Source organism: Haliaeetus leucocephalus, unplaced genomic scaffold (genome assembly GCF_000737465.1).
Source record: "Haliaeetus leucocephalus isolate CR32 unplaced genomic scaffold, Haliaeetus_leucocephalus-4.0 Scaffold849, whole genome shotgun sequence".
Taxonomy (NCBI): Eukaryota; Metazoa; Chordata; class Aves; order Accipitriformes; family Accipitridae; genus Haliaeetus; species Haliaeetus leucocephalus.
Window position 1 is genome coordinate 153,591 of NW_010973285.1, and position 25,563 is coordinate 179,153.

The 25,563-nt window shown below is 40.4% G+C and overlaps 1 protein-coding gene across 1 annotated transcript in view; it reads left to right on the top strand.

Moving 5' to 3' along the window:
* Positions 1-1,946: 1,946 nt before the first annotated feature.
* The window catches only part of GLIS3 (GLIS family zinc finger 3), a 175,834-nt gene continuing 152,217 nt past the window's right edge, over positions 1,947-25,563 (top strand). Inside the window, exon 1 of the mRNA XM_010582766.1 lies at positions 1,947-2,331. Coding sequence (XP_010581068.1) covers positions 1,947-2,331 — 385 coding nt within the window. The remainder of the gene's footprint in view (positions 2,332-25,563) is intronic.

Genomic DNA, 25,563 nt, shown 5'->3' on the forward strand with positions numbered 1-25,563 from the left:
GCCAATTTATAGTGACATGGTGTATAGCCTTGCCAGCAAAACAGCTGCCTTTGTTTGTATGTCCTTTTTTAAGGATCTAGTCACCTGTGTTAGGACAACATTCTGCTTTTAAAATGAACTCTGAGAATTTAAGAACACAGAGCTCTCCCTGCCCTTGGATGAATTGTGGGGAGTGATTTATGCTTCAGCCAGGCATGAAAATAAATAATATTGCTTTTAATTGGTGTGCTTTACAATTTTTATTCCCATAATATAAAAATATAACAATGAAAAATAGTATGTAGAATAAAATTTTTATGACCATTTAAGTGTGGTTAGGGCATATCTCTCTTATTAATGTCAGTAAGGATTTCGCTCTTGCCTTTAAAGATAATATGCTTAGGCCTTTCATTATTAGTGAGTTTTAACTGGAGAATGTGTGTGAATATCTGTGCATATATGTCTATACAGACACTTAGATGGCTTTTACTTTAATCTGGAAGTGTGCTATGAATGCAGTTCTGTGAAATAAACAGGGATGTTTTGTTTGGGGTTTTTTTGACAGTTCACAGATGGAGAAAATTAAGACATTGCAGAATCATAGTAAGTGAAGGGTTAAGTATGAAGGTTTTACATGAAATTCAATCATGAATATACAGGTTATAATCTTATTGGCTTCAGTGTTGAAAATCTCACGTGCTGAAGGTAAAAATTACAGTTCAGTGTTTTGCTGCAGCAAGATCATAATACTTAATTAAAACCTTGATGTATACATGGATGAAAACCATAATTGAAGCCGTACTTCAGTTTTATTTCTGTCAACTTGGTTTGTTTGTCTGAACAAGTTAATTAGGCACTGAGTCTATGATTGAACAAACTACTTAAACATGTGCTTAATGTTAAACATATGAACCTAGTAATGAAAGTTGGGCATGTGCTGTTCAGCTGAGTTAGGGCTGAAATACCCCATCTGTGCGATCTCTTAGCTCAGTGATTTACACTGACAAGTGCAGCTTTTGCCTACAAATCTTTTTTTATGTCAGGAAATGTTTAGATCTAGTTGATTCTGCCTTGGGGTAGGTTGTGGCTGAGATGATCTCTCCAACCCCTTACCAGTCTTGTCTTCTAAGATTTAAATAACGGGAAAATGTAAGTGACAAAAAGTCAGAGTTCAAAAATTAGTGGTATAATTTGAAAGATGTCCTTCAAAATTTGCTACTGTATGATTACATTTAAATTATGGCATATCTGTAGGCTTGCAATAAGCATCCACTTTTGAAGTGATTGCAGTTATGTTTATGAATACTTCTGTGCTGTGCTTTCTTGCAATACTTTTCTACAGTGAAGGACCATAGAGGCATTTCTGTGGTTTTGCTGTTCCCTCTTCATTTTGCTGTATGCACATCCTTTAGAATGTGAACTGGTATCTTTCCTGTTTTGTCTATATCTGCATAGTGCTGGCCTACTGTGTGTGCTTTTCAGCAACATTTTAATTAATAGACTGAGGAGATGGCAGAAAAAGGGGCGATAGCTGTGTTCATCCTAATGACAACTCCCTATTAGAGAGTCTTTTCGCTCCTGGCTGCCTTCTTGCACTTGGTCAGCATTCACTTAATTTCATGGCTGGTTTAGCTAATGTGAAGGCAACTGACCTTATTGCAAACTTCAGCTTTTGAAGAGGCAGGTTTTCTCCGTGTTAGAGCTTTAAGTCATTGCTTGGCTTTGTTCCTACTCCCTGACAGACCATACAGTGCTTGTACTTTGTTTCTTGTAACCAGTAATGTCACAAAGTTAACAGTCATGTGCAGTCCTTTTTCATGTATTATTTAATACAATATCAATTATTTCTATTTATGTATTTTTTAAACAGGCATAATGAGCAATGGATTACTGACTGACTTTGGATTGATATCAGTCATAGCTGTGGGTCTGTAAAAACACTCTTTGATTACATTAACTTCTTAAAAATGAATGGGAGGTCATGCAATATGAGCCATCGGACAACAGGTATTCCTCATGGACCTAAGATGATCAGTGGACAGCAGATCCCACCTATCAGAGTTCATGCAGGAATGCCCTGCCCATCTTCAAATAGCAGCACCCCAAGCCCAGCTATTGGAAACTTGTCTGCCAGCCTACACTTAAAGATGCCCCTTGGAGGAGGGGTGGTTCCTCAGAGCAACATCATTGCCAGTACTATTCACCTTCCTGCTCTAAGTCCCGGGAAACAAGTGGTTACAAATGGGAAGCCTTTATTACAAGTCCCACAGCTCCCAGGACTGCCAGCCCCACAGTCTTTAAAGCCAAAACAGCAAGAATTTGGAAATACTTTCTCCCCATGTACAGGTGAAGGTAAGACTCACTTTTTCTATTGCTATTAGTAATAGCATTTCTTCTCCAATATCACATACCCAGATGGTATTGCTTTTAGTAGATGGAATCCAGTCTCTTCTTTACCACTTTTTTACTACAAAGGAAGAGATACTGAAACAAAATGTGTTGCTGTTTTGCACACAAGTAATTCATTGTTTGATTATTCCCAGAGGCTTTGTATTACACAGCAGTTGCTCAGAATCCCTGAGGTGTCCTAGGATTCTTTATAAACAGTGTAGTTTGCCTTTGCTTTGCTAACCTAACCTCTTGACTCAACAAATCCGGATAGTCATTTTATGTTCCGTGGCACCAGAATTTTGTGAGTGCTATCAGAAACTCTCCTTGGATGCATGAACACAGCTTTCCACTGGTGACTAGCAGCTGCTTCCTGATGAAAGCAGTAATGTAGTCATGCTTTTTAGAGTGCTTAGGCTGGACAAGCTGTAAAGCACTTTGAAGCATGTCTCAACCATAGATTTGCAATCCATTTTTCGGAACCACTGTTTATGATGTAGAAAATAACAATGCATAGCCCTCACAAAATTTGGAGGCTGTTCCTCTGTGAGTTACGTGCTTGTGCATCAGGGATTTACCTATCTATGAGAAGGTACTTGACTGTTTACTGTTGCGTCTTTCAAATCAAAACAGAACTTCTACGTTTTCAGTACTTCTTGATGCTGGTCATGCTGGAGATCGGGATACTCTTTTGGAGGAGTTTTGGTATCACACTTTTGAAACTGAATGTACATAGATAATGAGAATTTAATGCATAGAAAAGAATTAAATAGTTTAAAATACCAAGAGAAGCTTGGGTTAATATCTGAGTGAAAGTGCAGAAAAGGAGACAGAGATCTTCCGTCTTATTCCAAATGTGTTGCTTCTCTCCATTCTTTTTCTTCCCTACTTCCCTTTGAAAACTTAGGAAGTCCATCCCTCTTCAGCAAGGCTTGCAGGCTTGAAACCAGTATCGTTTCAGAACAAGTTGAAAGTTAACTGCATGCTTGAGTGCTCTGCTGAGTCAGACCAGTGGTAGTACATATACATATTCATTGGGTGACCTCCAAGATCACCTGTCTGCTGCTTGCTTTGGTGGTGGTGGTGGGTGTAATTCACAGCATATAGCTTTAAGCTTCTGCTACAGCAAAGAGAGCACGAATCCTCACACAATAAGCTTTGGAGGAACTTTTCTCTTTACCTTTCACTACACGTAGAGCCTGATTCCTGCTGCCTTCAAAATTACGTGCCTGAAAACAGGGAATCCATGCTGAGATCTCTAAAATAGCCCTACATAACAGATAATCCACCTGCAGTATGTGTGGCAAAGCAGCATCACAGGGTGAAGAGACCATCACGTAGTTTAGTGTCCTTGGTTTGGGGATTTTGAACTGCTGTGCCTGACTGCTCTGTTCTAGCTGCTGTCATTTCCATCTTTCCTTCTTGGCCTGTTTAGTTCTCACATATGTAAAGTTAGTCTGCTATTTTGTGGGATAGTGAGTAGAGAATTCAGCTGAAGGGCTGGCATTAGGGAAGCTTACGTATAAACAGTGCTGGTTAGACAAGACACTGTGGACTTCAGATATGATGGACTTCAGATTCTGTGTTTCTATGGATTTGGATTAGTAAATCCTCATGCTTTAAAGTTCTTGTTACTAGCAGGACCACTTGCAGAGTTGAAGATTATGTGCCCTGGGAACGTACACATTATGGAAGAGCTAAGTCTCATTCACTTGGTCATGTCCAGATAATTTTCTAAGACTTTGAACCTTGCTATGCTGTATAAACCATAGCATGTATGTAAATAAGACTGTAAACCCTATAAAACTATTCATCTAGTTTGTGCTTTTGCAGCTTCTTCATATTTCATCCTTTTCTGGTGGTGGGTACATGGAGCAAAATATCTTTTGGTAGGTACTTATTTTAGTTAAACCTTCATCTCAGGAAGACAACGGTTTTCCTTTTACAGTTGTCTCAGTATCAGTTGTAGAAGTTTGCACTATTCAAAGTAGTTTTTTGGGTTTTTTTGGTTTTTTACTTCAAAACTCATGGGATAGTAAAATCAGCATGATACACAAGAAAATGACTTGGTGGTGGTTTTGGAATAGTTTCCCTGCAATCTTTCAATAATGGATAAAACAGTTTAAAAAAAAAAAACAAACCCAGGAGCTTCAGTTTGGAATGGAGGAAAGAACAGAATATTTTGGGGCAATCCAATTGTGTGCCTTATTTTTTACAGAGGTTTTTTTTTTTGACAGGAGGTGGTGCTGACTGCACAAGAGAACAGTAATAATCTACAGTAACCACAACACACAGAGAGTCTTTACTTTGCATGAAGACTCTCTTTATCTTGCATAATGTTACAGAGCTTTGCAAGAAGATTATTTTTAGAAACGATGCCACCTAAGTCAACTTAAAAGAAACTGTTAGCTTTTGTGCATGATGAGAACCTGAAGCACATTATGCTGTGTTACTGTATGGAGAAAACAAGCAAGTCTGAACATTCACTGGTGTACATCTCTGACTTAAGTTACTTTACCTCCTGTGTGGTAGCTAATGGTATAATATGCTTTGCAGTACTATGTTGTGCATATGAAAAAGAAAATAGTACAATGTTGGGTTTTTTTCAGTACAGAAAAATGTGCTAGTACAGTGATACCCCCCCCCCCCCAGGAACGTACACTTTTGTGTACCCATATTAGATATTTTCACACAGAAATTTGGTGGAGAATGCAGGCATAACAGTACATGTACTTGGTATTGGAAATCTACTGTCTCTCAATTTGTTTGATATGTGTATTTGACCACTTTTTGTGAATAATCGGTTTCACAGCTCTTAGATTTACTCAGGCCTAGAAAGACATCTTTAGTGACAGTATGTGCTGAGGTGAAAATGAGCTAGAGAGACATCAGGTAGGAATGAGCAGGAAGGGGAAGAGGGTGAGAACAGTAAAGACAGACACAAGACCATAACCTGGCCAGCCCTGGTCTTCAACTTTTCTCATCAATGCAGATCTTTTGCAGAAGTCTTGTAATGAAAAAAAAAAGTAATTTAATAAATCCAGCTTTCTATTGAGTGTTCTATTAAGAAGGTAATTTTTTTTAAAGTGTGTAAATTTCAAATAGTTCAAGTTAGAACTGTGATATAAATGTAGTGATGTCCAAAAGTTAGGTATTCAAGGATTTGTTACCAGCATATCCACACTTTATACACATCTGAATAGTATTTTGTTTTCTAGAAAACCTAGTAGCTTTTCTTATTGCTTGTCTTACTCATTTCTCTGTGCAGACAATGGACTTCTGAGTGTAAGCTGGACTATGTTCAGGCATATCTTGAGTGTGCTCATGTCTCATGTAGTGATGAAAATCCCAAATCTTCTGAAAACGACACATTTTCTGAAAGAACCCGTATGTTCAACACCTATACTAGTTTCTCTTACTCAGTGAATGAAAACATGTTTCTGAAGTCCATCAAAAGGTATTAAAGATAAACATTTCCCTGCGGGTGTAGGTAGTTGTGGAAGGTGACTGTGGAAGTATTTCAGGAGGACGCCTTGTATTTTTCCCTCGGCATTATTCGTAAGCACCACTGGGGGGAGGGTCCTGCTGGGGGAGTTGGATCCTTGTTCTGAATCGCTGTGATCATACTTAACATGCTTATGGCAGTTCATTCAAAGTTTAGGAGTGGATTTTCCTGTCCTGTAACACAATATGTTGTAGTCTTAAAGCAGCTTGGATTTGGCTGATGGAGAATTTCCACTGTGGCTGAAATTCTGTGCTGAGGTGCTGTTGTTGGATGGAGGTGGTTCAGCTGCTGCACCTCCAGCCAGCGTGCTTGTTAAGCTGGTGGAGAGGTCCAACATGGACATGGGGAGGGAAAAGGCAGCCTGTCAGCCTGGCTTTTGGTCTTCCTTATTGTAATTGTGGTTTGAGCTGGTATGCCTGGCAAGACTTTCCGGAAATTGTGAGCAGCTCTCAGTCATGAGAGCCGTAGCCATCTCCTTGCCTCCCTCATTCTCCCTGGCAGCAGGTGATACTGCACACGTGGGGAGTTCAAGCCTTGGAAACCGGTCTGGCCTTTTGTACCACCCTGACTGTTCCACTCAAACCAGTGTAGTCAGTGTGTGGGTATGTGACTAAGACTATGTTGTAGTTGTGAAGACTCGACATGAAAATACTTGAGATGGGACCTGAAGAAGCAAATCTGGACATTTATTAGTAAGAAATGCAGAAACTTGTGCATATAGGCATGGACCCCTTTTGTTCTCCTTTCCAGGGTCATTTGAAAGACGGCTGTCATCTTCCGTTTCTGTGGTTCCTGCAGTGTGAATTTTGTTCCTTGACATGAAAAATCAGTGTATTTGATTTCCTATATTCTTGCAAATGTGACTGTTAATTTTTTTTCTGGTAAAATAAGTCAGTTAGTTAGCTAATGTTTATGTGTAGTATGAGCATGTTTCCTGTTGGAGATTATTAAGGCTCTTCCTTATCCTGGAAATAGTTGATAGGCATTAAATCTTGGGATTGTTTTTTTGGGGGTTTTTTTGGTTTTTTTTTTTTCCCCTAGAGCCTCTGGAAGAAGCACCTCCAATGCTGCTAAGCTATGTGAGAACTGTGAACTTGGTCAGGGAGGATCATTTGTCTCCAGTTGCCAAGAGAGCCTTGTTTCACTTTTAAACAATAACTGCACAGGTCTGTGAGGAGTGTTGTATGCAGAAGTGTTAATCAGTAAGCAGCTTGAGCCACACTTGAAATCTCTTTAACATACTTATTTTGGTCTCTAGTACTGTTGTTTTTATGTGTCAGTTGGCACAATCTGAAAAAAGATGTTCATCAGTATTCTGTACAGTTCCTTACACAGAAAGCTTGACTCAAGACTTACTTTCTTTTTCAGTTGTTTTCTATAATCAATTGTCAGCAGTTTTAAAGCTTGGTTATTGACGATGTTTAGGTACAGCAAAGTGATTAAGTGATAATGATCTTAGTTTTATCCAGCATGACACATTTTCCAGCTTTGCATATGCCTCAGTGGCCTTTATATGCTTGAAAAACAACACAGGATCCATCAAGGCAAGGAAATCATTACTTGCAGCTCTGGCAGTTGGGGAAATCCGTTCTGAAGACAGTACAGATGGGTCTCAGTGGATTCTTTTGTCTGGTCTAGGACTTTCTAAAAGGGCACAGCTGAGAACATGAGACTCCCCAAGTTTAATTCTGCAGTTAGTTCTAGGGGCTGGATGACCAGCAATCCTGGTCAGGTTTGAGAAGGTTCACTGTGGTTCTTGGTACGTCTCTCATAGAATGTACAAGAGGTTTACTTCATTTTTATGGAAAAGGTGGTGCACAGATTCCTGTTGAAAGACACTTCTTTAGAGTGCTTATTTCAGGTTAATTTTTTTTTTTTCCTACCTGTCATGTTTCAGGCATGGTTCAACTCCTGAACATAAATGATGTTCGGGCAACTCTTGAACACAAATGATGTTCGGGCAACTCTTGAACACAAATGATGGAAGGCAGTGATTTACATTGACTTTGACCATGTACTTTTAGAGTCTTTATCTGAAGCATTCAGAATGTTTGTCGTGGTTTCAGCTGGGATAGAGTTAATTTTCTTTCTAGTAGCTGGTATAATGTTATGTTTTGGGTTCAGTATGAGAAGAATGTTGATAACACACTGATGTTTTCAGTTGTTGCCAAGTAGTGTTTATACTAAGTCAAGGATTTTTCAGCTTCTCATGCCCAGCCAGCAAGAAGGCTGGAGGGGCACAAGAAGTTGGGAGGGGACACAGCCAGGGCAGCTGACCCAAACTGGCCAAAGGGATATTCCATACCCTGTGACATCATGCCCAGTATATAAACTGGGGGGAGTTGGCCGGGGGGGCCAGATCGCTGCTTGGGAACTAGCTGGGCATTGGTCGGTGAATGGTGAGCAATTTCATTGTGCATCACTTGCTTTGTATATTCCAATTCTTTTATTATTAATATTGTTGTTTTATTATTGTTGTTATTATCATTATTAGTTTCTTCTTTTTTGTCTTATTGAACTGTTCTTGTCTCAACCCATGAGTTTTATCTTTTTTTTTCCACGATTCTCTCCCCTGTCCCACTGGGGGGGGGGGAAGTGAGTGAGCGGCTGTGTGAAGCTTAGTTACCGGCTGGGATTAAACCACGACAATGTTGTTTAAGAACAAAATGTTTAAGAAAATAAAAATTGCTGGTGATACCAAAATGCATGTTGGACTATGTGTTATAAAGGCCCCAGGCAACTTACAAAAATTCCCTGAAGAGCGTTAGGCTTAATGCCAAAAAGGATCTACTTTACACAGGAACTGTAAAATCCCTCAAGAGTATTAGGCATATTGCCAGCACTCACCCATTCTGTGTTAAGAGTGTAATTTAACTTCTCTTATACCCAGCCTTATACCTTTATCCTTTGCTTTGTGGGCCTGGACAGTAAGCTTTAAAATAAATTGCAGCTATCCAAAATACAGTATAGAGAAAGGGTAGATTTAAGTAAAGCTCATATTTTATAATTTTCTTAGACCAAATATTATTCTTTCAGACTGGGGTAAACCAGATGAAGGTGATGGAGTGTATTTATCAATAACTTTGTGACATCTGTTTTCACCATCATGACAGCTTGCTGTTGTCAGTAGCATCCAAAGAGTATCACCCCCTGGAAGTTTGCAAAGAAAGCATGGGCAAGCTGGATGGGGGAGGCTACACCAAGCTCACAACCCCATGGGCAACCTCTGGTGGAGATCTCAGTATGCCTTAGAATGTCCTCCCAGCAAAATTCCCAGAGGACAAAATAAAGGTAGTTGTACCTTCCTAAGAGGGTGACTCTTCTGGGAATGTAGCATTTCCTTTTTTTTATCCCTTGTCACTTGATTAAAGGATGCTTATGCATCTGCACTTATGTCATCCTAAAAATGGCTAATGAATTTTATATCCTCCTTCAAGTCTGCAGACAGGAAAATTTGATGCCTCAGGTCAAGCCATCATAAGCAAGCAAACCAAAACAGGCTAAACTATTATATTTTCATTTTACTTTGTTTGAGAATCTTCAGCTTAGTGCATGATTTTTCAGTTTTGTTTTACCACCAGGAGGTGGCACTAACAAGATCTGTTTTCATACAGAGAAATGCACGTTTCACCCACCTTTTTATAGGGGAAATTTGGAATAAAAATCCAGTTGAAATATGAAAGTTCTGGAAGTTTTGTACCTGAAAATTCTTGAAAACTGCAATGAGGCCACTTCTCCCTTTGAGTGAACTAAGATTTGAGTATTTTGGTGTGAATATGGGTAAGTCACTTGAATTTGCTGTGCCTCTATTCTTTTCATTGGCAAATTTTGGAGAAGTTATTTTTAAATTATACAGTGCTTTGAGATCTCCACCTGAAGTGCAATTTATTGATGTCAAACACAAAAGTAATTTCAGGGCTGCATGTGCACCTACAGAGAAAGAACAGGTTGTTTGTACTTTTACATGGAGGAGCAGGGGGCCAAAAAGCAGCCTCGTGCACAGTTAAGCATAGATGTATGCAAATACTGAATTTTGCAGATGGATTTGGCTTTTCTGCATATTGCCATTGTGTTCTTCTTGAACCATATTGCCTTTTCCTAGCAGTTCTATAACATGATATTCAGCATGGTAATGCATTCTTTCATTTGGTTGCCACTGCTGCAGACCTGTTTGATGATGGTGAACAGGAAGCATACCATGTGCTTGCTTTGTCCTACCCCTCACCCCTGGAAAACAATGAGAAGAGAAGCTGCTCTTCTGACATCTATTCTGTACATAAAGAGCAAAAATGGTCTTTCATTGACTTTTAGGTTTCTCACACAGTTGTAAATACTGCAGTAGTCCAGCGAGGAGCAGGGAGTTGGACTCAGTGAACCTTATGGGACACTTCCACCTCGAGATACGCAGTGACTCTAGGATTCTGTAGTTTCTCTGTGAATAAAAGCAGGAATTGTCTGCACCAATGAGATTTTTTTTCTTTTCTGTTTTACTTATGGCTGGTCTTTCTGAAGTTGAATTTGATAATTAGTTCTCTCAGAGTTCAAGGAAGCTAGGGGCATTAGTATGACTTTTTTTTAAAGAACAATGCTTACATGTTTGAACTTTGGCTTAGCTTGGACAATAAACTGTCTTAAAATGTGTCTATCTGACCTGTTTCTAACTGGGTTATAAATAGCCTGCACATGTTCCTTTGTTTTTCTGTACCACTTATCCCTTCCACTGCAAATTTCATCTCAGGCCAGTGAGGTGTTTGCGGGCATTGCATGTTACTTACACTTGAATTAGTGGAGTGTGTCCTTCACCGCTACTTGTAAGAGTGTAGATCATCTTTTCATCAGACTTGAGATACCAGCTCAGTATGTATTGGTTGCAGCAGATGGGGCACTGGGCAGGGAATGCAGAGATGCAGATGTAAAAACATGGCTCAATTGATGTTGTTGTCAAAACTTGGTGTTTTCATTAGCATGGCAGAATTTTATTTTGGTCTCTGTTGTTGTACTTGCTGCTGGAGCTTCTTGAACTATTGTGTCCTATTTTAGCTCTATGTCCCCCTGTTCTCACTCTTCATGTTTGACTCTCTTCTCTGTTTGGATTCATGGTGAAGAGTTTATTTTATGTTTGCCCTATAACAGACACTACCACTACTGCAGCCTCTGGGCATTACTGCAATGCAAGTCACGACGACAGTGATGAAAATATAATACATAGTGATGGGTGTGATGTAACTGTCTATAGTGAAGAAGTAAATGGAGAGATTAGTCTCTCTTGAACAAACAAAAATATTTTAAATGTGGTATTAACTGTGAGGTACCAGGACACCTATACTCCCATGAAATGCTTACTGTACTCTTTTAAACTGTATTAATATGAACTGCAACAGCCAAGTGTGGTTTTTATCTTTTGTCTCCCATGGTAAACTTGTTGGATAAACAGAATTATGGCAAAATAATCATTACTGACTGCTGTGACTTTACCAGTGAAACTTGTTCAATGGTAAAGTGGTACTACTTCTGTATTTGAGCAAAGAAACTTCTTCAGTTCTGATGGCTCTAGGTGAGATTTTGATCTCCTAATTTATCTTTGACAGTTGATATTGCAAAACCAATTAACCCTTTCTGTTCATTGTTATAAAATCTAGATTATTCATAAAGGGGGAAAATTTTTTTGAGACTGGGTGAACAGCTAGAGAAGTTTGTTGTGTGCATTTAACCATCATATTTATGGGGCTAAGTCAAATATTGCCATTTTATACCTATGTTTGTGAAATTCTGCAGGTGGAAAACATGCCCTTCAGCTGTTTTGTGGCTGGTGGTTTTAGAGAGATTAGGAGGTACGACTGGTAGTGTTTGGGTGTCACAGGGCTACATTTGATGCTGAAGCTGATTAACTGTTGAATTGTTTCTAGAAGTTGGAAGTCATCTCCACAGTCCCCCCAGAATGGGAAGGGGGTGTAAGGAACGCACCTCACATCATGAAAGGCAGGAGCAGGGAATGAGCTTTTTCCTTCTCTGACCCCTTTCCCTCAGCCTTGTGATATAAGATACAGCTGATACCTAGGCCCTTGTAGGAAAAAAACCCCCAAAAACCCAAAACCAAACAGAAAACCACAAAACCAACAAAAACACATGTCCAGGCAATATTCTCCAGTTGCAGCTCTAAACAGATGAAATGGAACTTTTCCTTGTCCTAAAAATCTCGGTTCATTGGGGTTTTATGCAGTCAGTTCTACAGATACCATGCAGTTGATAAAATCAGTGGTTTAAGTGGTTTTCCCTGGGCTGTATAGAGAAATCTATCCTTATTTAGTCTAACCATTTGACACATTAATAGGCTGAAACAGAATATGGCTCAGTTTTGCTACTGCTGTCTTTTCACCAAAAAAAGGCATTTTAAAAGCCTTTATTGCAAGATGATCAGAAAGAGGAATTCCTTTCTGGAGCAATTACCCTATTCTGTGGTAGCAGTTGTTCCATTCAACTCCTATCATTAATTTTATTGTCTGCTCAGACAGAACCAGTATTTGAGGAGTGAGGATGTTAGCAAATGCTAACTGAGTATCTTAGATTTTTTTTTCTGTTGTGGGTGCATATCATTCAGATTTCAGTGAGTGAATGAATGAGAGCACTGCAGCATGTTTCTTCTGACAGGCTACTTTAAACTGCATGAATTGGCAGTCATTGCAGTTAGCTATTCTACGTGCTCTATAACAAGGCTGTACATTGTACATATGACATTTCTAGAGATTGACCTTCAGGAGAAATTAAGTTAGTTAACTAAACAGTTACTGAGGTGCTTCTGAAATAATGAAAAATGTTTTCGTCTTTGATTGGTCACTCTTGCAGCTGGGTTCACTGACCTAGTCCTGTGTTTTTGAACTTACTGTCTTCCTATGTCTGTACCCAGAAATATCACTAAACTGTTGTGGTGAAATTTTTTGAAGTTGGGAGCTAGGTTTCAGTTGAAAACTATTCTTGTGCAAACCTACAGCTGCTTGCTTGCAGACTGCATTCAGATGATGTGTGTGCCAGCATGTGATTGATTAAAATTTCATATATAGGTGTAACTTCAGCATGGCATGTGTGTATTTTTACATGCAGGTATTGTTTCACAATGCAAACACACAATTTGTATACTTGAGTATTTGTTTGTTCTTTTTTTAGAAGCACATGTAGACTTCTGTAACATTTCACCTTAAAATTGGGCATCGTCTTTGGGCCTCTATACGTGCAACTGAAAGTAGAAGAGGGCTTGTGCATGTGAGAAACGTACCATCGGTCAGTCACTGTAGCTCTGGTTCTCTTGACAGTAGCCAATGTTTGTCGTGAAAAAGCACACAAGCATGTGTAATACTAATACTGATACTGGTTTAAGTGACTTACTGCATCTGTCTGGTATAGACCTGACAACGTTTGTCTTCCTGTTTAAGTGGTTTCAAATGATAATGTGAAGAGAGTCTGTCTACAGTGGATTATTACGCGTTAAAGAGCAGAGACACCGTCTCTTCAGGTATGCCAATTTAACCATGAGTCTGACGTTTTGTCTGAGGATGGCACTGAGCTGAGAGGTCAGCAGAAGAGACGTGCCTTCCCCAGCTTTAGTTATTATAACAAAGCAGTTGCTGCATCGCACTTCCCTTGTTAAAGCTCTGGAAAGAATTTTCGCATGGCAGGTTGCCCTGCAGGTGTTCACATGGCAGGTGGCTAGTGTCCAAGGGGCCATCTCCAGGGCACGAGTCTCCTGTTGGTGCTTGAGGTTGGTGAACTTCAGACAGTGAGAAGAACTGGTGTCCTGGCTGACCCATGGTAGCTGTGTGCGGTCGTGAGGAAACTTCTGTTTTCCTCACTACACTTTCCCCTTGCAAGTGCATCCAAGAGCCTCATGAATTTAGTTCCCTGAAATGACACCAAATCTTGCTCCAGCCAAGTTCCTATTGAAATCAGTGGTGTACTCAGAACTTCATATTTGGGCTCTAATAAGGGATTACTTTGTACATTGATGTAACTCTTGTCTGCATAGTCAAAATTATTTTGCAGAGCTTGTGCTTCTTTGAGGGCAGATCAGTAGGGTGAAATGTTATTTTCATTCAGGAGGCATTCCTTTTCATTCAGGAAAGGCTGCTCTGACTGACTTTACTGTAGTACTATTTACTTTTTAATTAAATGAAGCCTTAAAAAATGAAGATTTTAATGGGAGATGAATATGAAGAAGAAAAGATATTTAAACAATGATGACTAGATACAGTACTTTGTAAGTACATACTCGTCCATTTTCACTTCCTTGCAGTGTCTGCTGCTTCTTAAAAAAAAAAAAAAAAAGAAGAGGCATTGGAGGTGCTTGACCATTGCTATCAGGTTTGTATCTATCTCGTCTGCAGGCAAATAAGCTCCATCAGACTAAAATCTGTCTCCCACTAAAGAAGCTATATTTGGGTCTCCAACATAGCAGTGGGATAATGCTCTTTCCCTGAAGTCTCATGGAACTGATAGTGTTTTATCTGCAGGTGAATCCAGGCTCTTCTGCTTTTACAAATAATTTTAGGGTGATTCCTATCTTGTATTTGGTAAAAATCCTTTACAGAATCAAGATTTGAAGAATTAATTACTAAACTACTTAATAGTAGATTAAAACTACTAGATTAAAAAGACCCAGTAGATTAAAATTTACAGTGTGACTAAAAGAACACTGACAAGTATTAAGAGCTTGCAGATTGGAAATGGCAAATGCCATTTGGAAATGGTGAGCTTTTAAGTCACTCTTCCCTCCAAATGTTTTTCACTTTTCTTACTGATCAAAGATAATACTAAAAATGTAAGTGACTAAATTTGGCAGATGTGATTGCTGAGTCTGTGGGCCGTCAGTGGTATAGCTCTGCTGAAGAGCCCCAAGAAAGTTTCAGGAATGCCATCTCTGTGCAATGTCTGATTCAGTTCCCCAGTTGTTAGTGGAGATAACAGCTGTTAATGCCCGTGATAGAGAATGCTGGTTGGCCATTGTACAGTAGATATGCAAAGACTTAAGGTAAGTTTTCTAAATGAGCCATTATAAAAACCAGGATAACAAGTAGGGCTAACTTCGTAAAAAGAGAAGAGTGAAAGTAGTAAGAGGAGAGATCAAAATGTTTATTCATAAATCCCACATGTTCTTATAAGGAGTCCTTGCTGGCAACCAGTGCAGGGGTTTGGGTGTGGTGGCAAGACCTGCCTGGTCCTCTCCAGTCCTTCACAAAGTCTTTGTGTTTGTCTCCCCTGAGATGTGACTGTCTGTTCACCCACTGCCACCTCTTCATCTCCACAGCTCCACTGTGCTGTACCCTGCGGTCTTTCCAGCCCTCTCTCCCTCCGCTAGCCCGGCAGCTCCCAAAAGGAGGAAGGGTCTGTCTTCCCCAGAGTTGACCATGGCCCTGCCCCTTCTAACAGCAAGTGCAAGCCACCAAGAGCACACTGCTCAGGTCAGGCTGTCACAGCTTCATTGCATTTTCAGGAGCTGTGGGATCAAAGACCTGCAAACCACTCTAGGAGCTCAAGGCAAGGCAAAAGGAATGTTATCATGTCATTTCCAAAAAGGGGTTCCATTCAAACAGAGAGTGAATTTTTAGGCTGGGTTGTGTTTTATTAGCATTATAATGTATTGAGGTTTTGTTGGTTATGAACACTAAGAGTGATGGTCTCGTTTGAGCAGCAAAGAAATTGTATGAGTTCCTCTGTTTAGGTGGTATTCGGTATTGACTGGACTGAAGATGGAGATACAGTGATAAAGAGGTTCCCTGTCTGCTTTTAGTATCCTCAAATCATAGGATTTTGATGAAAAATGTTTCTCTTTTTTTCACATGAATGGCTCTCGTCTTTATTTCGCCTCTTTTCGTTACTGCTTGAATGAGGAGTCTAAGGCTAAACAGAGTGCTTTTAACTGATGTTATATCCTGCCTTTTACACAAAAAATTTAGCTTAACTTTACAGTTTAGGAATACGGTTTTTCTCAGTCTGTCCTTTTCTGAGACTTGAATAAGATTTGGCCACTGAAAAGGTTTGCGGGTTACCAATAATTTTACCATGAATGGTTTGGAAACATATCCTAAATAAGTGTTTTGAGCACAGAAGTGTAAACAAAACAAAACCCCCAAACCAAAAAAAACCAAAACTCTTTATACAGTTTAACAATTTTTACTTAGAAAGGTAAAAAGGAAATTGATACCTTTACTAAAAAGGCACTTGAGAAAACCCAGAATAAATTTTAATATTTGCCTGCATTTATAATTCATGCTTTATTCACATACCAGTATAGTATGACAGGCAGTCATCATCATTGCTGACTTTATCAACAGGAGGTTTACTTTGGCGGCTAAATATAGTTCTTAATTGCATAACATACACTTTAACATCCTTGCTCTGTCCTACTGAGGTGTTTTCAATGGCTTATTTCAGAGGAGAAGTCAAGAGATCAGCAGTAGCGTATTTGATCTGGGTTGAACTTACATTTATTATATACTACCATTTGAACATCTGTTAATAAATCTGCAGTTGGCTTTCAAGTTCCAGCCTACCAAACTATAATTGGTCTGTCAATCAGCATTCCCAAATAAACGTTCTAAAAAACCTACTGACCCAGCATTGGTGTCAATTAATTAGTGAAATGTATCTTCTAACAGTCCACACTGTTTCTTGTGAATATTTTGATGCTTTTGGCAGTCAGAGAGAACTGCTTGGATATTTATTTGCTTAAGCATGTAGCTATAAAATGAGTTTGCCTTCAAATAAGAGGAAATGTTTAAAAAAATCTTTTGTAAGAAATGCTGTTCATTTTGGGACCTTGAGGCCTGCTGGAAGACCAGTTTTGATATCCTGTGTGCCCCTCCTGGCCACCTCCTGAGCAGTGGGATGGTTAATGCTACTGCCTGGCTCTTCTTTGCCCATAGAGGTGCAAGGCTGTGGTTTTTGCCCACTCAATCTATACTCAGATTCTTGCTAGCTTTGCTGCACCACCTGAAGTGGTTTTCTATTTTGACTTCTTGCTGCGTCGGCATCTTTCCCATCTTGCATATACTTTCTCAACTGCTTTCTTCATTGGTGTGAAATAGTTACATGTCTTATTTCCATGTGAAAAGCCATTTATTTTTGAATGGATCATCCATGTTCATAAGAGAACAGGGAAATTTCTGCCCTGAGCCATCAGTATTTATCTTTGAAATTACTGGGGTTCACATAGTGAGAACATTGTTTCCGGCACCTTGATTGGCTGCAGTGGAAGTGTTTGTTATTTAACCACACTTCTTTTGGTGTGAAGGTGGGAGAAGGAGCACAGAAGTCATAATGAAAGATTTTGAAGTCATTGAATGCATTTTAGAAATGTGTAGAGAGGGAAAAGGAATGAGGAAATTAATTTTACATAGAGTTGTATATTCATAGAATCATAGAATGGTTTGGGTTGGAAGGGACTTTAAAGATCATCTAGTTCCAGCCCCCCTGCCATGGGCAGGGACACCTTCCACTAGGCCAGGTTGCTCAAAGCCCCATCCGACGCGGCCTTGAACACTTCCAGGGATGGAGCATCCACAACTTCTCAGGGCAACCTGTTCCAGTGTCTCACCACCCTCATGGTGAAGAATTTAATCCTTATTATCTAATCTAAATCTATCCTCTTACAGTTTAAAGCCATTACCCCTTGTCCTATCACTACATGCCCTTGTAAAAAGTCCCTTTCCAGTTTTCTTGTAGGCCCCAAGAAGGTACTGGAAGGCGGCTATGGGGTCTTCCCAGAGCCTTCTGTTTTCCAGGCTGAACAATGCCAACTCTTTCAGCCTGTCTTCATAGGAGAGGCGCTCCAGCTCCCTGGTCATTTTCATGGCCCTTCTCTGGACTCACTCCAACAAGTCCATGTCCTTCTTATGTTGGGGGCCACAGAGCTGAATGCAGTACTCCAGGTGGGGTCTCATGAGAGCAGAGTAGAGGGGCAGAATCACCTCCCTCAACCTGCTCATCATGCTTCTTTTGGTGCAGTCCAGGATATGGTTGGTTTTGTGGGCTGCAAATGCATATTGCTGGATCATGTTGAGCTTCTCGTCAATCAACACCCACAAGTCCTTCTCCTCAGGGCTGATCTCAATCCATTCTCTGCCCAGCCTGTATTTGTGTTTGGGATTGTCCCGACCCATGTGCAGGATCTTGCACTTGGCCTTGTTGGAATTTCATGAGGTTCACATGGGCCCACCTGTCAAGGTCCCTCTGAATGGCATCCCTTCCCTCCAGCATGCCAACCACACCACAGAGCTTGGTGTCATCAGCAAACTTGCTGAGGGTGCACTCGATCCCACTGTCCATGTCGCTGGCAAAGATGTGATGTTAAACAGTGCTGGTCCCAATACCAATCCCTGAGGAATGCCACTCATCACTGGTCTCCACTTGGACATCAAGCCATTGACTGCAACTCTCTGAGTGAGACCATCCAGCCAATTCCTTATCCACTGAGAGGTCCACCCATCAAATCTATGTCTCTTCAATTTAGAGACAAGGATGTCATGTGGAACAGTGTCAAATGCTTTGCACAAATCCAGGTAGAAGACATCAGCTTCTCTTCCCTTATCCACCAATGCTGTAACCCCATTGTTAAAGGCCACCAAATTTGTCAGGCACGATTTGCCCTTAGTGAAGCCATGTTGGCTGTCACCAATCATGTCCTTATTTTCCATATATCGTAGCATAGTTTCCAGGAGGATCTGCTCCATGATCTTGCCACACACAGAGGTGAGACTGACTGGCCTACAGTTCCCCAGGTCTTCCTTTTTTCCCCTTTTAAAAAATGGGGGTTATGTTTCCCCCATTCCAGTCAGTGGGAACTTGCCTGGACTGACACAGCTTCTCAAGTAGATGGACAGTAGCTTAGCAACTTCATCCACCAGTTCTCTCGGAACCCACAGGTGCACCTCATCAGGCCTCAGTGACTTCATGGCACTTCAGGACATGGTCTAGTGGACATGGTGGTGTTCGGTTGATGGTTGGACTCGATGATCTTAAAGGTCTTTTTAAACCTAAATGACTCTATGATTCTATGACTTGTGTACCTTCAGGATCCTTAGATGGTCTTGAACCTGATCTTCTCCTACAGTGGGCAGTTCTTCATTCTCCCAGTACCTGCCTTTGCCTTCTGTGACTTGGGCAGTGTGGCTGGAGCACTTGCTGTTGAAGACTGAGGCAAAAAAGTCATTGAGTACCTCAGCCTTCTCCATGTCCTTGGTAACCAGGTTTCCCATTTCCTTCTGGAGAGGGCCCACATTTTCCCTACTCTTCCTTTTATCACTGATGTACCTATAGAAGTTTTTCTTATTGCTCTTGACATCCATGGCCAGATTTAATTCTACCAGGGCTTTAGCTTTCCTAACCTGATCCCTGGATTCTCAGACAATTTCCCTGTATTCCTCCCAGGATACCTGTCATTGCTTCTGCCCTTTATAGGCTTCCTTTTTGTGTTTGAGTTTGTCCAGGAGTTCCTTGTTCATCCATGCAGTCCTCCTGGCATTTTTGCCTGACTTCCTCTTTGTAGGGATGCATTGCTCCTGAGCTTGGAGGAGGTGATCCTTGAATATTAACTAGCTTTCCTGGGCCCCTCTTCCCTCCAGGGCTTTATCCCACAGTACTCTACCAAGCAGATCCCTGAAGAGGCCAAAGTCTGCTCTCCTGAAGTCCAGGGTAGTGAGCTTGCTGTGTGCCCTCCTCGCTGCCCTAAGGATCTTGAACTCCACCATTTCATGGTCACCGCAGCCAAGGCTGCCCTTGAGCTTCACATTCCCTGCCAGCCCCTCCTTGTGGGTGAGAACAAGGTCCAGCATAGCACCTCTCCTTGTTGGCTCCTCTATCATTTGGAGAAGGAAGTTATCATCAACGCATTCCAGGAACCTCCTGGATTGCTTATGCCTTACTGTGTTGTCCCTCCAACAGATACTGGGGTGACTGAAGTCCCCCATGAGGACCAAGGCTTGTGAATGTGAGGCTGCTCCCATCTGTCTATAGAGGGCCACTTGGTCTTCCTGGTCAGGTGGTCTGTAGCAGAACCCCACTATAATGTCATGTGTCCCTGCCCTCCCTTTAATCCTGACCCACAGGCTCTCTCTCAGTCAGCTCCTAATCCATCCTCAAGCAGAGCTCCATGCATTCCAGCTGGTCATCAACATAAAGAGTGACACCCCCTCCTTGTCTCCCCTGCCTGTCCTTCCTAAAGAGCCTGTATCCTTCCATTCCAACACTCCAGTCATGGGACCCATCCCACCATGTCTCCATGATGCCAATAAGATTATAGCCTTGCAGGTGTGCGCACATCTCTAACTCCTCTTGTTTATTCCCCATGCTACATGTGTTTGCATTTGCATTGAGGCATTTACATTGGGCCCTCGATGAAGCTGACTTACTGGCTGGTGTGGCTGGAATTTCTTTGTGCTGCTCTTCCAGTGCTCTCCTGCTGACCAATGATCCGTCTCCAGGTTCTGGGCATCTATTGCTGGCCCTGATGTCAAACTGGTAGAAGCGGGATGGATTGATATATTCACATATGTTCAATCATTTGTGATCACACAAACTCTGGGCAGTTTTCAAAACCCAGTGAAACTGTCAATTTTTGGTCAGTCTGTTTATTACCGTTAATTTGGATGGGGATGGGAAGCACTTGTTTCATAAAATGGCTTTGTGTAGTTAATAATCAGATTGCTAACTCTGCCTAGAATCTTGCGTAAGACCAACACCATTAATTTTTTACATTTTTTCCTATGGCTGTTTTGAGTTCTTTTCTCAGAAAAGAAAGATCATTTTCTTGCTAAATATAGAAGCTGCTGAAGGGTTTGAAACTTTTATTGATTTCATGACAAGTCCTGTGCAGAAGTTAAGTAGGATTGATATCTCACTGGGATGTTTAACTTACTGGACATTCAAAAGGTGGAACAGCTTTGAGTCTGCCCCAGGATATACTTGAAAAACAAATGAGACAGACCGTGTGTCTAGTTAGCTACTGGAAAACATTTCACCCATGCCTGTTCCACATAGTCCCCTGACAGGTGGTTACCAAAGGCCACTGGTCTCCACCAGTTGGGATGATGGGTAAGTCCCGGTGTCCCCAGCATCACAATTCTGTCTCCTTTCCCTCTATGTCTACTCTGTCAACAAGCCTTTCTAGATGTGCAGGGTGTGCCTTGGAGCTTCATTCTGTACCTGTCTTCTTTTTTGTATCTCCTTTGCACTCCTCTTACCTTCCTGCAGCTCAGCCCCTATCAGTTATGTCAAGCAGCACTGATGGAAAAGGAGAACTTGCTCATGTAGAGAGCAAGTACAGTAAGTTGTGTTTTTGTGAGGTGGAGAAACTGAAACTTGAGGCTTGCAAGAGTTCTGTCTCTTTCACATGTGAGGAAAAAAAAACAAATCCCCAACTCCAGTGATGAGTCTAACATGAAAATTAAGTCTAAATAGATCTTGATTTTAAATTTTGCCTTTGACAAACTTAATTATCTGATATGGAAAACATTATAGTGACAGAGCCTGAACCCCTTTTGCCTACTAAATACTACAGTGTGTAAAGGTAGGGGCTAATGGGAGTAAAGGATCATAGTCTGGACCACAGAAGATGAAAATGTCAGTATATGTAGGGCAACCAGGATTGAAATTTGAAAGTGTAATTCAAATACAGGTATAATTCTGTTACGAGCACCGCTCTTGATTCGTTTAGCACGTGTTTGTGCACTTGTTTTGTTTATAAGTAACACATTCAGATTGGCTTCAGTTCTTGTGCGGGTTTGTAAATATATTTTCCTAGATTTAGATCTTAATAGTCTGTAGATTGAAGGACCTATTTAGACTTGTGGATTTTCTTATTGTTGTCCACTGACATTTGTAAGGGGAAAAGTTAAGGGGGTTTTTTTTTTTGGAAGGCAAACAGCTGAAGTATTCTCAGCCTCCAAACCTAGATCACAATGCACAAGTCTTCCTCTCAGAAGAAGGAAAAGGACATTCCTTTTTGTGTATTCTGTAGAAGACAGTCACAATCACTGATAAGTATGGTACTAGGAAAGTGGACTGAGGAGAAAACGTGGACCTTTGTGCGCTGGTGACTCTGCATAAAGCCTGGTGAGTGGGAAGATCAGTGCCAGTGCTGTCTGAGGGACTTCTGAAAATACAAGCTGGGAAGCTCTTTCTACATATCTGTGTCCCCTGTTGGTCATGGAAGCAGGAGTTTGTACATTCTTATTAACAGAAAATATTACATGAATGTTCCCTGACTCCAACACGAGTTTCTTCTTTAATCAGGAGATTTTTTTAATTAACCTCTTCTATTGAGAGAGGTGGTAGGGTCTGTGCAGCTGGAAAGACATTCTTTTTAGATGGTAACAACTTCTCCCTGTTAAAGGGTGAAGTTGAAACTCAGAATGAAAGGTTGCTGGAGCAGTTTATTTTTTAGCCTTTGTGGACAAGTCACAGAAGTTTTATTAGAAAATGCTAGAATTTTATAGAATCTAATGGAAAGCTATGTCTATACTGGATATTTCTGCAGAAGTGTTGAAAGTGTGGGAAAAAAATGTAGATTCTAGAGGTTTAGACTGATTTATTTTCATTCCAATTAAATTCCATAATATGGTATTCTTCATAGGAAAGATTTTATTGAGATTAATATGGTAAAAATACTGTTGAAAGAAAGTTAATGGAGTTTGGATTACGAACAGCCAAAGATAGGTCACTTACTAAAGAATAATAGTAGCTTTGAAAGATAAGAGAAAAAGAGTATATAGGATTTTTTTTTTTTTTTTTCCTAAATGTCTTCTCTCTAAACTTTTTGAAAGCCCTGGATTATTTTAGAACAGGAAAACCAGACAGTTAAATAATAAGGTATAGAAGACTGGCAAAGCATCTGATTTTCCAACTGCAAACATTTTTTAAATACTGTTTTGAATTATTAACAGAAAAAAACTGAGCATCAGTATTTTCAGTTGATCATACCTAATACTTGTTCAGATGACTTCATTAAAATAAGTGATTTGCTGCTCGTAATGCAGTATGATAAGATTTAGGGTTTGATTCTTAGCATCTATTTTCATCCATTTTTCTGGTGAATATTCTAATTGTTTACAATATTTCTGCTTATTATCTATTTACATAGTAATGTATGCACGCATCCTAAATTTATATGCTTATGATTAATGCAAGACAAATTCAAAATACAAGATGCAAACCTACTTTATTCCCATGTACAAGTGAATCAAATAGCATAGCTGACTAACTTGTGATGAGAAAAGTAGCAGCCACTGATTACTGCTGTGTGTTTGTGATAATATTGTCATCACTGAAGTGAAAAAACACATCAGCTGCTTTTTTGTATTGCAGTAGGACATTATTCCAGATTTTCCCCCTTATATTGAAAAAAAAACCCAACAACAAAAACCCCAAAAGCATGAAATGATATACCTGTAGTGTATTCATGTCTGTTAGCTTTTGTGGAAAACTACCATTTCTTTCCCTGATCTCCAGTTTTGCTGCTTTCTCATTAGCAATTCCTCTTCTAGGTACTCTGAGTCGTTGCTAATACTGTACCTGCCAAAATCAGCTGCTGTTACTGTACAAAAAGTGTACAACTGCAAATTATAGAAGTGTCCTAATGTCTGCACAGTCCCTTTGGCCGTACCTCTCAATTACCTGTCATTTGTCTTCAGTATGTCTCTTTTTGTCTGAAGTGTATCTGGTCTATGAATATTGATAAACATTTTCCAGATGCTGCTGAGTCCTATTCAAAATTTTACAACATGATTCTTTGCATTAGGCTTGTAGTTGTATGTGGAGGGTGAATTCCTGGCAAGGATGAGTAGTAGCACCTCTAAATTAGTGCCTGTGGCAGGCGTGATAACTCAGTAAAGACACAGGTTAGTCCTTGTCGTTTCCCCAAACCAGCAGAACATGTCAGAAGCTCCTTTGGGGAGGGCGTCCTTTAACAGATGCAATGAAATCAAGTGAGGTGCAGGGCAGTGATAAGTGTAACTCTTGCTTTCCATCTCTCAGTGATTGTGTTCTTGCTTCCAGTCTACCTTCTCCCATCCTCGTTGTGCTCTGGTTATTTCCCCATCATTGCTACCTTTTATTTTTAGACTTTTCAAAGCACTGCTCAAATCCTGCCTGAGTCTCAGTTTCTTTAGAGAATGATGAAGAGCTACTGTGACAGCACTCACGATAAGCAACAATGTTCTAGTGTGAAAAATACACGCTTTACATACTGCTAAAGAAAGACATAGATACAGAGCAGGTATAGCTACAGTGTGAAACATCTGCTGTGTGAATAATTCAAGTCATCTTCTTGCACAAGGAGGTAACGTTTGGGGTTTTTTTTAATGAAGATTTCTTTTATTACTTTGCCTTTTACTTCTGGTAAAACTGATACTGATTGAAATTCATTTGGCTGTTGGAAAGCGTGTGAAGAGATACCTGTGGGAGGAAGAGGGAGAACAAAGTGTACGTGCCCCATGTTTACTTAACCACAATAGAATTCTGCCAGCTGGACAAAGGGAATATGCTGCTAATTGCCCTGCTACAAGCCAAGGGGAACACCAAGGACCAAATCTGTGTAAATGACATTCAGGTTACTTGAGAAGGTTTGCAAAGCTGTACTTCCTGAGGGAGAGACCTGGGAAGCATTGTGCCTCAAAGTTCACAGGTTTCACCAGGAAGACGCAGTTTTGCTTTACTTTCTTTTCTACACTTTATTTTCTTTACTTTTACTTCACTGTTGTCTGCCTTTGTCTAGACCAAAGACTGTAGGGTCAGTCTTTTTGGACTGTTTGTTGTCCTGTTATTGGACACTGAGAAGAGCATAGCTGTGTTAGTCTGATACTGCTTGTTGCATCTTGTCTTTGCTCCTCTGAAATACAAATTGTGATTGTGTTATGGCCTCATACATCAAAGGGGAAGACGACCACTGAAAACAAAATTTCCAGACCCCGCTTACTGCAATCCTCTTTAGCCTTCAGAAAGTAAAGGATGACAATTTCTATATGGAAGCCAAGAGTAAAGGAAAGACAATGAAACAGGTTAGAATCTCTGCATTACAAGAAAAAAAAAAAACCCAAACCAAAACAACCTGCACTTGGTTTATTCCTTTTAAACAGCGTAAAGCACAACCTACCCTGCAGAAAAAAATCAGAGTGTTACCAGACATTGTACAACTCTTAATCTTACAGTGTATGGGGTGTGAAAGCATCTAGAAAGTATTTTAATTTTTCTTGTTTCTTGTGTTTTCACAAAAGCCTGTCAGGGAAATCAAGTCTCAGAACACTGACTACATGATGATGAGCTTGAATTTGCTATAGCTGCTTGCACATTTCATTGATGGGCTTTTTTAAGAACTTCAGCAATACTCTCGCTTTGACTGATCCTGAGGTCTGACTGTAGTGGAAATGAATAAAAAAATTATTGGAACTCTTTGAAAATATTTTACATTTACAGAAGTAGAGGTGGGGACTAAGTGCAGTGCAGATGTGAGACAAGCTCATACTCAAGTGCTGCTGAGAGCGGCTGTAGGTGGGGAGCTGGACTGAGCAAGTTCCCTGATGTTGTAGATAGCACGTGTCTCCTGTGGTCACATTTAGTTGGGTTCTTGCATTGCAGACTGCAGCAGAGACACCCTGATCTTGGTTTTCTTACATTGCCAGCTGATAAACATGAGCAACTCTTGGAAAAAA